Here is a 12,973-nt window from a genome sequence, read left to right on the forward strand (position 1 = left end):
CAAGTGAAGAGAGCGTTGAGGGTGATTTAGGTGGCTCTGTCAAGCTGTCAGGCCCAGGATGTGACTCAGGAACCAGACCAACGGCTGTAGTTAATTCGTGTTTTATTAGGGTAATGTCCAAACAAAGACTGCGCTTTCTCATGAAGCAATACAGGGATACAGGTCCTGCGGCATTGGGAGAAAGTTGACAGAGCAAGGGACTTCTTCCCGCCTGTTCTTTAAGAAGGGGCCAAATGGGCGCGCAATCTTTTGCTCCTCCTTAACTGCCCCTCAGGTACTGCCCGCCTTCCCCCCCTTCTCTCCTGTCTTTTCAGCTGTCTGCGTGTGCGCGGTGAGGGGGGAAGCATCACCCCCTCCTCTTCTGAAGTTTCCGATTCCAGGATGGGGGATAGGGGAGGGGCTGATGGTAAACTGCCTCCCCGCTTTTCGGCTGTGAGCAGCCCTCCCTCTTTCCCCTCTTGCTCTGAGCCTGAAAGAGGGGGAGGCGTGAGAATGTCCAGGGAGGGCTCAGGCTCCCCGTTGCTAAGCAACCTTATCACTGGCAGTTTCTCTGTTTTGTCTTCGCTCCAAAGGGGGGAAGTTCCTCCCCCTTCCCTCTGCCATCCATCCGAATACTCTTCTCCCAACTGTCCGGGATCCAGCTCCCCGGGATTGGGACCCCAGCTCTGCCTTCCGACAGTAGCGTGTGTGTGTGTATGTGTGTTAGCCACCTCAACAACTCTTCTGAGTGAGATGCAGGATGTAAGTGTATATGTTTAAAGCAAACAAAGAAAAAATATGCTTTTGGGTGGCTGAGTGATAGAATTGCAGGAAGCCACAGTTAATGAGAAGCAAAAGCTGAACGACTGAGCGGGCCAATGTTCAGGGAAGAGCTATAAAGAAAGATGAAAATAAACATTCCACATATGTGCTCGAATACCATAGCATGACCTTTCCCCAACCTTGGGTCTCCAGATGTTGTTGGACTTCAACCTCCATTTTCCCCAGCCAGCATAGCCAGTGATCAGGAATAATGGAAGATTTAATCCAACAACATCTGGAGCCCTCCTAAATGCTCAGGCAACAAGTGCAACTATACAAAATTGGTGTCCCAGATTCCAACCTTCTAGCTTTCACCAACATCTGGGTGACTACCTTTTGTTCTTGAAGCTTCCAATCCATCTTTAGAAGTAGTCCTGTGTAGAGCACATTACAATGGTATTGCGTTGTATCCAACTAAGTTTTACTCAGAGTAGGCCCATTGAAATTAATAGGTATAAATTCATAATGCTCATTAATTTCAATGGGGCCTACTCTGAGTAGGATTAGCATTGGATACAACCCATAGTCTGGCTGTCAGTCATGCAGCCTTCTCCAACCTGGTGCCCTCCAGATGTTGTTGAATTCCCAACTCGCATCAGCCCTAACCAGCATGGCCAGTGATCAGGAATGAGGGAAGTTTTAGTCAAAGAACATCTGGTGACCCATGGTTGGGGAAGGCTGCCATAGGGGCTGTGTCATTCCATATATCCCATCACAATCTTCATAGTTAGCTGTGAATCGTTTTAATGATTCAAAACTGTAGTGCCAGCACTGAGGTGTTTCAGATCCTTAAGATGATCCATGCCTGTACCATCTGCCAAATGGTATTATAAAAGGTCACTGTGTGAGAGGGAAAAAAGATTGCCTGAATCCATCCTGTATGATTCTAGGATTGAGGCTGTTGTGACAACAGGATTTTTTAAAAAATCACTGTGGATGGTAGTTCCAAAGGAAGTCAAGTCTGAAATTGTGGGCATAGATGCATATGTAAAAACAGAGCAAACTGCGTAACGTGAGTTTTTCTCTCCTGATTTGAACAGCGATGTAACTTGATCTCTTAGATTTGTTGGCTGGCATTCTGTGCTCTGATGAAGTTCTCAGTCTTTTGTGGAAATGAAGGATTTACTGCTGATGGAATAGAATAGTATTTCATGTTTCTTCTTGCAGCCGGCCTTCTTAATTGGATCTCTATTTTGTAGTAGTCTTTTATCAATAAAAATGTCAAAAATGTTAAAAGATTAGTTGATGATCTTTCCCTTTTTGTTTCAGTTTCTTATAGCCTTTATGGGGCTTTGGTAGAAAGTGGTTTTTAAAATAAAAAAATATCCCATCTTTCAAATTGAAGCAATGCATGCTCTGGACACACCCTGGGCTGCAAAATTTTTTTTTTCAGACAGTGTTCATACAATGGCATATTACCACTAAAGAACAGTATTCAATCGTGTGAGACCCCACCTGCAGTCTGAAGTGGTTCACCCCTGGAGAGTTGACTGTAGAGTAGGGATGGGGACAGGGCCAGCTCCAGGAATGCTGGGGCCCTTAGGCATCAGCCTGCCCCGGGCCCCTCCGCTCCCCTTCTGCGATCCGTGGTACGAGCCGCGCAGTGGATCACAAGACAAGTGCTTCCGCCGCCGCCCGCCACAATCCCCCCACTTCACCTACCTTTCTCTGCTGTTCTTTGCGGCTGCGCTCACTGTGCGCGCAGGGTTGCCATCAATCAAGATGGCGGCCGAGGTTTCCATAAGGGACTGAAGCCTCTGCTGCTATCTTGGTTGATGACAAGTCTATTGTTACTGGGGGCTAGCATCTCTCCAGGCTGCATCTATTCTCTGTCAGAGCTGGAGTTGGTGGTGCTGAGGGAGTTCCTGGACACCAATTTACAGCGAGGTTTCATACGACTGTCCAAGTCCCCTGCCGAGGAATTACTGTCCCCAACAGGTACCCCCTGCCTCTTATCAGCGAGATGCTAGAGCACCTACAGTTGGCTAAAATGTACACCAAGCTAGATTTACGACAAGCTTACAATTTGGTCAGCATCAGGGAGGGGGATGAGTGGAAAACTGCCTTCAAGACCCATTATGGACACTTCCAATACCTGGTTATGCCATTTGGCTTGTCGAATGCCCCAGCTGTCTTCCAAAATTTCATGAATGACATCTTCCGGGACTACTTGGACTGCTTCATGATAGCCTAGACAACATTCTTATTTACTCTAATTCCTTCAAGCAGCATGAGGTGCATGTAAAGGAGGTATTGCAGAGATTGAGAGAGCATCACCTGTACACCAAGCTGGAGAAGTGTGGGTTTGACCTGACCACCTTGAAGTTCCTGGGCTACCGCATCTCTCCCGCAGGAGTTGAGATGGACCCAGAGAAGGTGTGCTGTGTGCTCTCTTGGCACCCTCCCAGAACCAAGAAGAACCTTCAGTATTTCTTGGGGTTTGCTAACTACTACTGGCGCTTCATTGCAGCTTTCTCGAACCTGACCGCCCCACTTACTGACTGTCTGAAAGGTTCTTGACTCTTTCATTGGTTCAAAGTGGCTCAACAAGTGTTTGAAGAGCTGAAGTGGCTGTTTTCCTCAGAGCCCATACTCCAGCATGCTGACCCGCAGCAACCATTTGTGGTGGAAAGTGATGCATCGGATGTTGCCATTGGAACAAATTATTACAGCCAGCCAAAAAGGAGGGGGGTTTACAACCCTGCGCTTATTTCTTCCAGAAGCTAAAAAGCGCCGAGAGGAACTATACAGTCTGGGAAAAGGAATTGTTGGCCATTTGTGATGCTTTTGAGACCTGGCATCATCTGCTGGAGGGGGTGCAGCATGAAGTGGAGGTTTGTACCGACCACAGAAACCTAGAAAGTTTACAGACGGCCTGCAAGCTGAATCAGTGGCAGGTTTGGTGGGCGCAGTTCTTCACCAAGTTCCACTTCCTCATCAATTACATTCCACAGGCTCAGAACCGCCAGACGGATGCATTATCCCACAAGCCTGAGTACCAGGAAACCCAGCCTACCATGCAATTACATCACACCATCCCCTTGAAAAATATGGTCACAGCTACTTGCTCTGACCCATGGTTCGAAGAACTGCGCAGAGCCCTAGAACAAGACCCGTACGCTCATAAGCAGCTGTGGAAACTGGAGCAATCACAGCAAGACTGTGCACTGGGATTCTACCATCGAGCTCTATCACTCTGAGACCCTGTATGTGCCTCTGGGAGAGTTGCGTGCCAAGGTGCTTCGCCAGTGTCATGATACACTCACTGCTGGACATCTTGGAGTTTTTTTAATGTTACAGGCTGTCGCGTGAAAATTTTGGTGGCCAAGGGTTAAACATGATGTAGAGAGGTATATTCAATCCTGTCTAATGTGCACAAGGGCAAAACATGCCCCAGGGTGACCCGCGGGTTTTCTGGAGCCTCTTCCCATGCCTGAGGGACTCTGATGAATGGTGACTATGGACTTCATCACAGACTTATCTGCTTTCCAGATAACTGTTTTGGTGGTCGGGGATGCTTTCAGCAAAATGGCTCATTTCATCTCCTGTGCTGGGCTGCCAACCGCCCGAGAGACTGCCCAGCTGTTTGTAGAGCACATTTTTGTCTGCATAGTCTCCCTACCAGCTTGGTTGCAGACTGGTGAGCCCAGTTCACAGCCTGATTCTGGTGCGCATTATGGCAATTGCTACAGAGTGAGTTAAGGCTCACACCACGCCAGACAATGGACAGACAGAGAAAGTGAATGCTACTTTGGAACAATACCTCTGCTGCTATGTAAACTATCAGGAAGACAACTGTGTGTCATTATTGCCTCAGTACATGCGTCTACTCAGCAGACACTGTTCTTTGCCAACTTTGGATTCCACCTGTGCACTTTCACCACCCCTGGCTCTATCCGGCCACCCCAGCAGTGGCAGAGTTCATGCAAGAATTGTAGGCAATGCAGCAGTTACTACAGGAGCAGCTTTCACAGGCAAAAGCCGACTACAAATGGGTGGTGGATCACTGTCAGCCTGGCCCAGAGATACAGGTTGAAGACAAGGTGTGGCTTTCCACATGCTATTTGCCCACTTGAGTGCCCAGCCATAAACTAGAGGCTCGAAGACTGGGACACTTTGAAGTGGAGGCTCAAATCAACCCAATGGCATTTTGTTTATGTCTACATGCTTCTGTCAAGATCCATCCTGCCTTTCATCACTCCTTGTTAACCCCAGAGAAACCACCAGACCCCCACTGAGCGCCTGAGACTCTGCCTCCTCCAAGAGTTTGAGATGGAGCAGATCCTCGACTTTGGCCAGCGCTGGGAAAGTTGCAATACCTGATCCATTGGAAGGGATTTGATCCAGAGGAAAGATCTTGGGAGGCGGTGGCTGATGTTCACATGCCAGACTTGTTAAGAGAGTTTTATGATGCTTATCTGGACAAGCCAAAGCTTCCAGGGTGGGTGGGGAATTGGCATGAGAGGGAGGATGATGCTATGACCCAGTTTAGGAGGAGAGACTTTGAGATGCCAGACTCTGACTTTGAGTATTGGGATGATGAACTGGGGGAAGGTACTAGCAGCTGGGTTGGACCACAGAGCATGCAGATCCCTGTCACTGACAGCTCAACCCCCCTGATTCTGAGCCCCTGCTGAAGAGTAACCAGAGCTGTCAGCGACTGCCCCATTGGAGACTGCTCTGTTAGACACATCCCCAGTGCCTGCGCCCGCATCAAAGGCTCCACCTACTTCACTTGTCATTTCCCAGCCAGGCACCCCACAGCTTCCCATGATCGAGCAAGCTGACTGCCCACAACTCTTGGAGGGGGAAGCTGAGAGCCAGTCTTCTTCACCTCGTGCACAGTGGCAGCTGAAGCAGGAGATTCAACAGAAGTTGAGGAAGAGCCAATATTTACACTCGAAAGCCAAGACCATTTAAGTTGACGCGGGGGTGAGGTTCATTGCTGAGTCAATGTTGGAGCACTACGAAGTCATGCTTAGTCAGAGTTAGCCAGGTCAAAAGTTCCTAGAAAGCTTAGTTAGGTTAATGAAGCACAATGCTTTTGATGTAACTGTAACTTTAATAAAAAGTGGGGGGGAAATCACAGCCGCATCTGATACTGGATCTCTCGACTTTGGGCAGGACACATACACAAAACAGAACAGTCCCAAGAATGAACTCAGCACTCCCCTCTGGTTGTGTGTTGAGGTGAAATGGTGGGCAAGCTGTCTTTCAGGGATGTTTGTATGCTATTACTGATTCCTTCACCTTTGTACCCGTGATAAGATTCCAAGGAACCCCCATTTTCTCCTGGAATACAGTTAGAAAACTCCTTTTGTAAAGTTTCTAACACCCCAAGCCTAAACTGTCTATTTTGACTACAGTCATAGAACCATAGAATAGTAGTGTTGGAAGGGGCCTATAAGGCCATCAAGTCCAACCTCCTGCTCAGTGCAGAAATCCAAATTAAAGCATACCTGACTGGTGGCTATCGAGCTGCCTCTTGAATGCCTCCACTAGGGATGGGGCAGAAATTAGATTTGGTTTGCATTTAAAGCTGAATCTATCAAAATTGCACTTTCCGAAACACAGCCATCCTTCAAAATTTGCACTTATCTGAATTTTGCAACCAAATAATATTTACAAAAATACACATATTTGGGGAAATTGTGCATAAAAATCAACATAGTAAAATAATATACAAAATGCATTATGTTAGCAGAAATTGCTTGTAAAATATGTAGGTTGGTCAAAATTACATACAAAATGTGTTTATTAGGAGAACTTTGCACTAAAAAGCTGATGAATTTTCATGAGGATTTTTTTTAAAAAATCACAGATTGCTGCAGAAATGTGAACAACAGAATTTTAGATTGGAAATATTAGGAATGGAGAGAACTGAAATTGACAGATTCTTCCATCCCTAAAAACCACTAATCCTGTATCTCCAGCTGGAAAGAGGATGCAATTTGTTACTACAGGCTCAGGAGGAAGCACTTGTGTGCCACTTAATATTCAAAATGCAAGTTATTTGTGTGGAGACAAAATGGGCCAATATGTTAGAAACACAGCACCTTCTCTGTTATCCATATTGCAGACTAGCTGATTTAATAGCCAATCCCACTCTGCAGGGAATCCTAGTAACTAGTTTTGTGAAGGGAACCAGGTATGTCTGAACATAGATTTCTCAGCACCTTTGCCAAACTATAATTCCCAGGATTCCCAGGACATTAAACTGCTCCCAGTATAAATGTGTAAAGTTGTAATGCCCCAAGAGCTTCTCCATAAGTGATTTTGTTTGCTAATGTTGTGTTGGCATTAGGCCGTACTGCCTAAGGATGTTTTCATCAGGTCTGGAAAGTTACAAGCATGTGTCTTGAGAAGCAGTCTTATCTGCCATGCCTGGCCTGAGAGAGCAGACTTTCAAGGTCAGACAGGTTGTCATGGTAATGGGAGATAACAGCTGGGAAAGTTGTAACAGCCTGCTGTTGGTTCTTCTGTTCTTCTGCATCATGCCTCTGAACTGAGATGTTGTCTTTTGCTTTTGGAGAGAGATGTGCTGTAGAGCTAGAGGGGGGGGGAACTGCTGAAAAGCCTTAATGTCTTAATAAAGACTCTTACATGATTTAAATGATCTGAAGACGTTTCTTGCTCAACTTAACTCTAACGTAATGTATGCTGTTTCACGCAACAACGCACACACGCCAACAGGGGTTATGGGCCCAGATCCACAGCGCATTACACGGGAGTAAGTTGCTGGTCTGAACGGCAGACGGAGTTCCAGAGAGGGCAGCTTGATTGATTGAACCAGACGGAGGTGAGCAACGTGGCTGTAAACCTGTCTGGGGGAGGCTTGCCGATGGAACGGCTTAATGAAAAGAATTATGGCAGCTGGAAGCCGAGGATGCGGGCTTTGCTGATAACAGAGGATTTATGGGACATTATAGATGAACCACCCCTGGCGGTACTGACCGCGGCCTGGAAGCGTTGAGACCAGAGGGCGCAGGCGTTTATAATTTTGGCTCTATCGGATTCTCAACTGATGTGTGTGAGAGATGAGCCGTCGGCTAAAAAGATGTGGGACGCGTTGCAGGATTTGTCCCAGGAATGGCAGCGGAGGCAGGAGGCGCAGAGAGCCAAGCCGATGGAAGCTGTCAGAAGCAAGGAGGTGAAAAGAGCCGAGTTGATGGAAGCTGTCAGGAGGCAAGAGGTGAAAAATGCCGTGCCGAAGGATAGTAAACAGGAGCAGCAACAGAAGCTGAAGGCTTGTTTTATTTGCAGAGATCGATGGCATCTACAGCGGGAATGTCCAGTCAAGCGAAACTCCAGGGACGGAGGCTTGAAGCAGGGAAGTGTGAACTTTGTTTGTAAACAGAAGTCTCAAGATTTACGACCTGTTAATTAGATTCTTGACAGTGGGGCAAGCCATATATTAATCAAAGACAGACGTTTGTTTTACACGCCTACAGATGAGCAGGACTTTGTTTTACTAGCTGATGGATCGCGTAAGAACGTGGAAGCTAGAGGTCAGGTGAAATTTGACAAGCTTGGGATACTGTCAGATTGTTTATTTATTCCTGAATTGGCTCATAATATTTTGTCAGTGAGCAAACTGGTGAGTTGTAATTATTCAATTTTGTTTCACAAAGACCAATGTTTTATAATGAGGGGAGATCAAGTGTGTTTGCAGGGAAGCCTTAATGATTCACAGTTTGTAATAAAGAGCAGTCAAGCAGGGTGTGCTGTGTTAAGTGCTGAAGCACAGGTACATCAGGACTGCGTCCATGAATGGCATCAAAGGCTGGGGCATGCAAACCTTGACACGATAAAGAAAACCCCTTTGCACAGTGAAAACATGCGTTTAAAAGATTGTGGACAGTTAATGGACTGTGATGCTTGTAATAAAGCTAAAATGTCTATTGCACCAATAAACCGGGAGGCTGAGAGAACCACAACAGCTCCCTACCAGCTAGTTCATGTTGATTTATCAGGGCCAATAAATGCTTCACGAGGAGGTGCGAAATTCTTCATGGTACTGGTAGATGATTTTTCAAGATTTTGTCATGTTTTTCTGTTAAAGCATAAAAGTGAAGCTGAGCAGAAGCTGAAACTGTTCATTAAGAGAATCGAAATTCAACACGGCGTAACGGTGGGGGCCATACGCTCTGGCCAGGGAGAAGAATTCATGGGTAAAGCATTGCATGAAGTGCTGGCAAGTAAGAAAATAGCACTTAAACCTTCCACCGGGGTTGCAGAGAGAAAAAATAGGGTGCTGCAGGAAGCAATGAGAGCCATGCTGTTGAATTGCAGTTTAGGGAATTCTTTCTGGGCAGAAGCAATTCTTTATGCGAATTACATTCACAATAGGGTATTACACAGTGCACTTGGAATGTCTCCTTATGAGAAACTTACTGGCAGAAAGCCTAAAATAGAACACATTCAAAAATTCGGGGCAAGGTGCTGGATCCACATTCCACAGGGAAAAAGGAGGGGCAAGCTTGTGCCCAGAGCACAGCAAGGTTTTGTTTTGGGATTTCAGAATGCATATTTCAGAGTTTGGTGTCCAGAAACACAGCAGTTAATTCTGAGCAGAAGCATTAAAGTCTCAGAGAAGCCTTGGGATCAAAGGCAGACAGTGATTCTTACAGGAACAGATGACACACAAACACGAACACAATCACAGACATTTAAGCCAAATCTTGACATTAAAGTGGAAGGTACACAAATTCCTCTCAGAGATGCTTTGAATGAGCTCATTTGTGGGAAACGCAGATCGAAGAAACGAAAAGCTGAGGAAATGGAAGATCCTGGGCACGCGGTGCCAAGCACAAGCACAAATGGGGGGGCAGAGAGAGCCGAAGCCCTGGTTCCTTTAAGACGCTCTACAAGAGCAAATTTAAGCAAACCGCCTGAAAGATTTACCGTGGGATTAATAACGAGTCCTGGAATGAATAAAGTTGTAGATATGGATCCTGATACACTTTATTTGACATGTGTTCAACCAAAGTTTGAGTGAATAAAGTTTTGAACTGTACTGAGATGTAATGTTGAACTGTACTGAACTGAACTGAAAATGTATGATGCAATGTACTGAAATGTATTGCAAGAGGTATTGTAGAAATGTATTACTGTATGACTATGTATTGTAGAAATGTGTTATTGTTGTAATGGATTTACAGACATGATGAAAAAGGGGGACTGTTGGCATTAGGCCGTACTGCCTAAGGATGTTTTCATCAGGTCTGGAAAGTTACAAGCATGTGTCTTGAGAAGCAGTCTTATCTGCCATGCCTGGCCTGAGAGAGCAGACTTTCAAGGTCAGACAGGTTGTCATGGTAACGGGAGACAACAGCTGGGAAAGTTGTAACAGCCTGCTGTTGGTTCTTCTGTTCTTCTGCATCATGCCTCTGAACTGAGATGTTGTCTTTTGCTTTTGGAGAGAGATGTGCTGTAGAGCTAGAGGGGGGGGGAACTGCTGAAAAGCCTTAATGTCTTAATAAAGACTCTTACATGATTTAAATGATCTGAAGATGTTTCTTGCTCAACTTAACTCCAACGTAATGTATGCTGTTTCACGCAACAATGCACACACGCCAACATGTTGCTGTATACATGTGTTGGAAAAGAGTACACACCTTCACATGTGAACATTTTGCATGAAGTCTGATTTAAATTCGGAAGTGACAGCACATATTCAGATTCGAAACAAATGGACACATGGCAAAGCACACAGCCACAAAATTTTCACATATAACAGTACACATAACTGAGCATCAGAACATGAGAACACCCTGGCTGCTGCATAAGGCCAGTGGTCCATCTAGTCCATTATCATGTACTCACAGTGGCCAACCAAATGCCTATGGGAAACCAATAAGCAGGACCTGAGCACAACATCATTCTCCCCTCCTGTGGCTTCCTGCAACTGGTATTCAGAGGCATGCGCCCTTATACTGTTTTTTTTGGTACATGGTTCCCCCCCTTTTTTTCTAAAACCAACGTGTAGGGGAGAAAAAGACACACAAAGAGGTCCTATGGATTCAGGTGGATGTTTGCTGGCCCACATGTGAACTACAGAAGCTAATAATCAATCTTGCTTTTTTTTTTAAAATGTTTTCCATGTCTAGGTAATGGTCCCTGCAATGCAAAACAATTTGCTCCTTCAACCATTGCTCTCAGACACTGAATATAAAGTTATGGTCACTCCCATCTATTCTGATGGGGAAGGTGTCAGTTTGTCAGTTCCAGGAAAAACCTGTGAGTACCAAAGATTTCTCTTTCTGTGAAAGCCAAAATACAAGCAACTGTCTCTTTTTAACCAAGCTGTGTATCCAGGATGTTCTGAGAACTATTTAATTTATAATGTGTTTTGTTTTTTTTAGTGCCCCTGTCTGCTCCACAAAATCTCAGGGTGTCCGATGAATGGTACAACAGATTGAGGATTAGCTGGGATGCCCCTCCATCTCCTACAATGGGATACAGGATTGTATATAAACCTGTGAACAGTGAGTATCTAAAATGGCTGCTTATGTGGTTTATTCAAATATGTGTTTCTTAAGAATCCGACATGTAAATGCCACTCACCTAGATGTAGTTCTCATAAACAGTGGATGGGGTGATAAATCTGTGTCCCTTAATATAACAATTCAGACTGCATGTGTGGTCTCACAGGATGGAATGACTGCCCCTGAAAAAAAGATTCCTGGCCATAGAAAACTAGCATTTCAGGAAGAAATTGGACCAGAACTCTTCTCCCTAGCATGCTAGTTAGGGATGGGGGAGAAATTCAATTCAGTTCCTGTTTAAAGTCAAATTTTATAGATTCACACTTTCCGAAACATTATGAGAACCAAAACACAGCCATCCATTGAAATATGCAATTATCCAAAATTTGCAATGTGGTTCTCCAACCAACCAATGTTTACAAAAATGCATATATTAAGGGAAAGTGTGCATAAAAATGAATATTAGTGAAAATGACATAAAATGTATTATATTAGGAGAAATTGCTTGCAAAAATGTATACATTATTCAAAACTACATACAAATATGTGTTTATTAGGAGAAATTCACAATAAAATGTAGAATTTTCATGAAGATTTTTTTTAGAAAATGGCAAATTGCTCCAGAAATGTGGAGAATCGAATTTTAGATTGGAAAAATAAGAAACTGAGAGAACCAAAGTTGACAGATCTTTCCAGCCCTAATGCTAGTTTTCTGTGTGCAGGGATAGTTTTTTTTTAAATGGCAGGAGCATTCAGTCATGTGAATCTCCAACTCCTGTCCAGACAGAGGTTTATCATGTCTACTCTCAAAGAACTAGCACCAGGGGAGTGGCTATTTAGGCCTAAAATGGCTATTTAGGCCCAAGTCATCCATGACAAATAAGAATTGCCTTTCAGCAACTAGCAGTGAAGTTTTTGTAAACTGTAAAAGTTGGCTGTTGAGCAAGAAATAAGTCTGTGTGAAGGTGACTTCAAGGTAAAATGCACTTGAGCTGCAACTTGTGGGGTTTTAGAGTAAAAGGGGACAGAGTTTTACTTGTGTTGTGTGTCCCCACATACAGAAAACAGAGTTGGAGACACACTGAAGCCAACACAACCTCAAGTGTGTCTCTACCTGTAAAAAGTCTGATCTTTGTGAGAAGCAGGTTTGTTGCGCAAGACCTCCCAATCAGCTATAATTATGCAACCTGAATTTGGTGGTATGTGATTGGTATGTGATTCCTGAAAATAGGAACAATCTGGAAGTGCCCTCAATGTAGGGCAGATTGCAAATTCAGCAAATAAACCAAGACAAAATTGATTTGAAAGTAGAAAAACAGCTCCTTTAAAAATGAGCATAATTTTTGGTGATCAGAAGCCAGTTATGAAATTTCACAGTATCTTCAGGCTAACTGTAGTTTTTCCTAAAGGGTTACTTTTGCTTAAGTCAGCCACATTCCTCTTGTTTCTTGCAGTCCCCGGACCAGCTCTAGAGACCTTTGTGGGTGATGATATCAGCACTATCCTTATTCTGAATTTACTAAGTGGAACTGAATACGGCATTAAAGTATTTGCTTCCTACTCAATGGGATTCAGCGATGCCTTAGCGGGTGTAGCCAAAACATGTAAGAATCTTTAGTTTCTTACTATCCAACTTCTAACCTCCATGGACCATATTTCATTAGTTGAAAGACTTGAACAGAATT

At 44.5% G+C, this 12,973-nt stretch overlaps 1 protein-coding gene across 3 annotated transcripts in view; it reads left to right on the forward strand.

Moving 5' to 3' along the window:
• The window catches only part of COL14A1 (collagen type XIV alpha 1 chain), a 189,534-nt gene that overhangs the window by 99,612 nt on the left and 76,949 nt on the right, over nt 1–12,973 (forward strand). For all 3 annotated transcript variants that reach the window (XM_061605762.1, XM_061605771.1, XM_061605753.1), the window contains exons 21-23: nt 10,911–11,040; nt 11,166–11,288; nt 12,743–12,892. In XM_061605762.1, the coding sequence (XP_061461746.1) occupies nt 10,911–11,040; nt 11,166–11,288; nt 12,743–12,892 (403 nt within the window). The remainder of the gene's footprint in view (nt 1–10,910; nt 11,041–11,165; nt 11,289–12,742; nt 12,893–12,973) is intronic.

The sequence above is a fragment of the Rhineura floridana genome, chromosome 1 (genome assembly GCF_030035675.1).
Source record: "Rhineura floridana isolate rRhiFlo1 chromosome 1, rRhiFlo1.hap2, whole genome shotgun sequence".
NCBI lineage: Eukaryota > Metazoa > Chordata > Lepidosauria > Squamata > Rhineuridae > Rhineura > Rhineura floridana.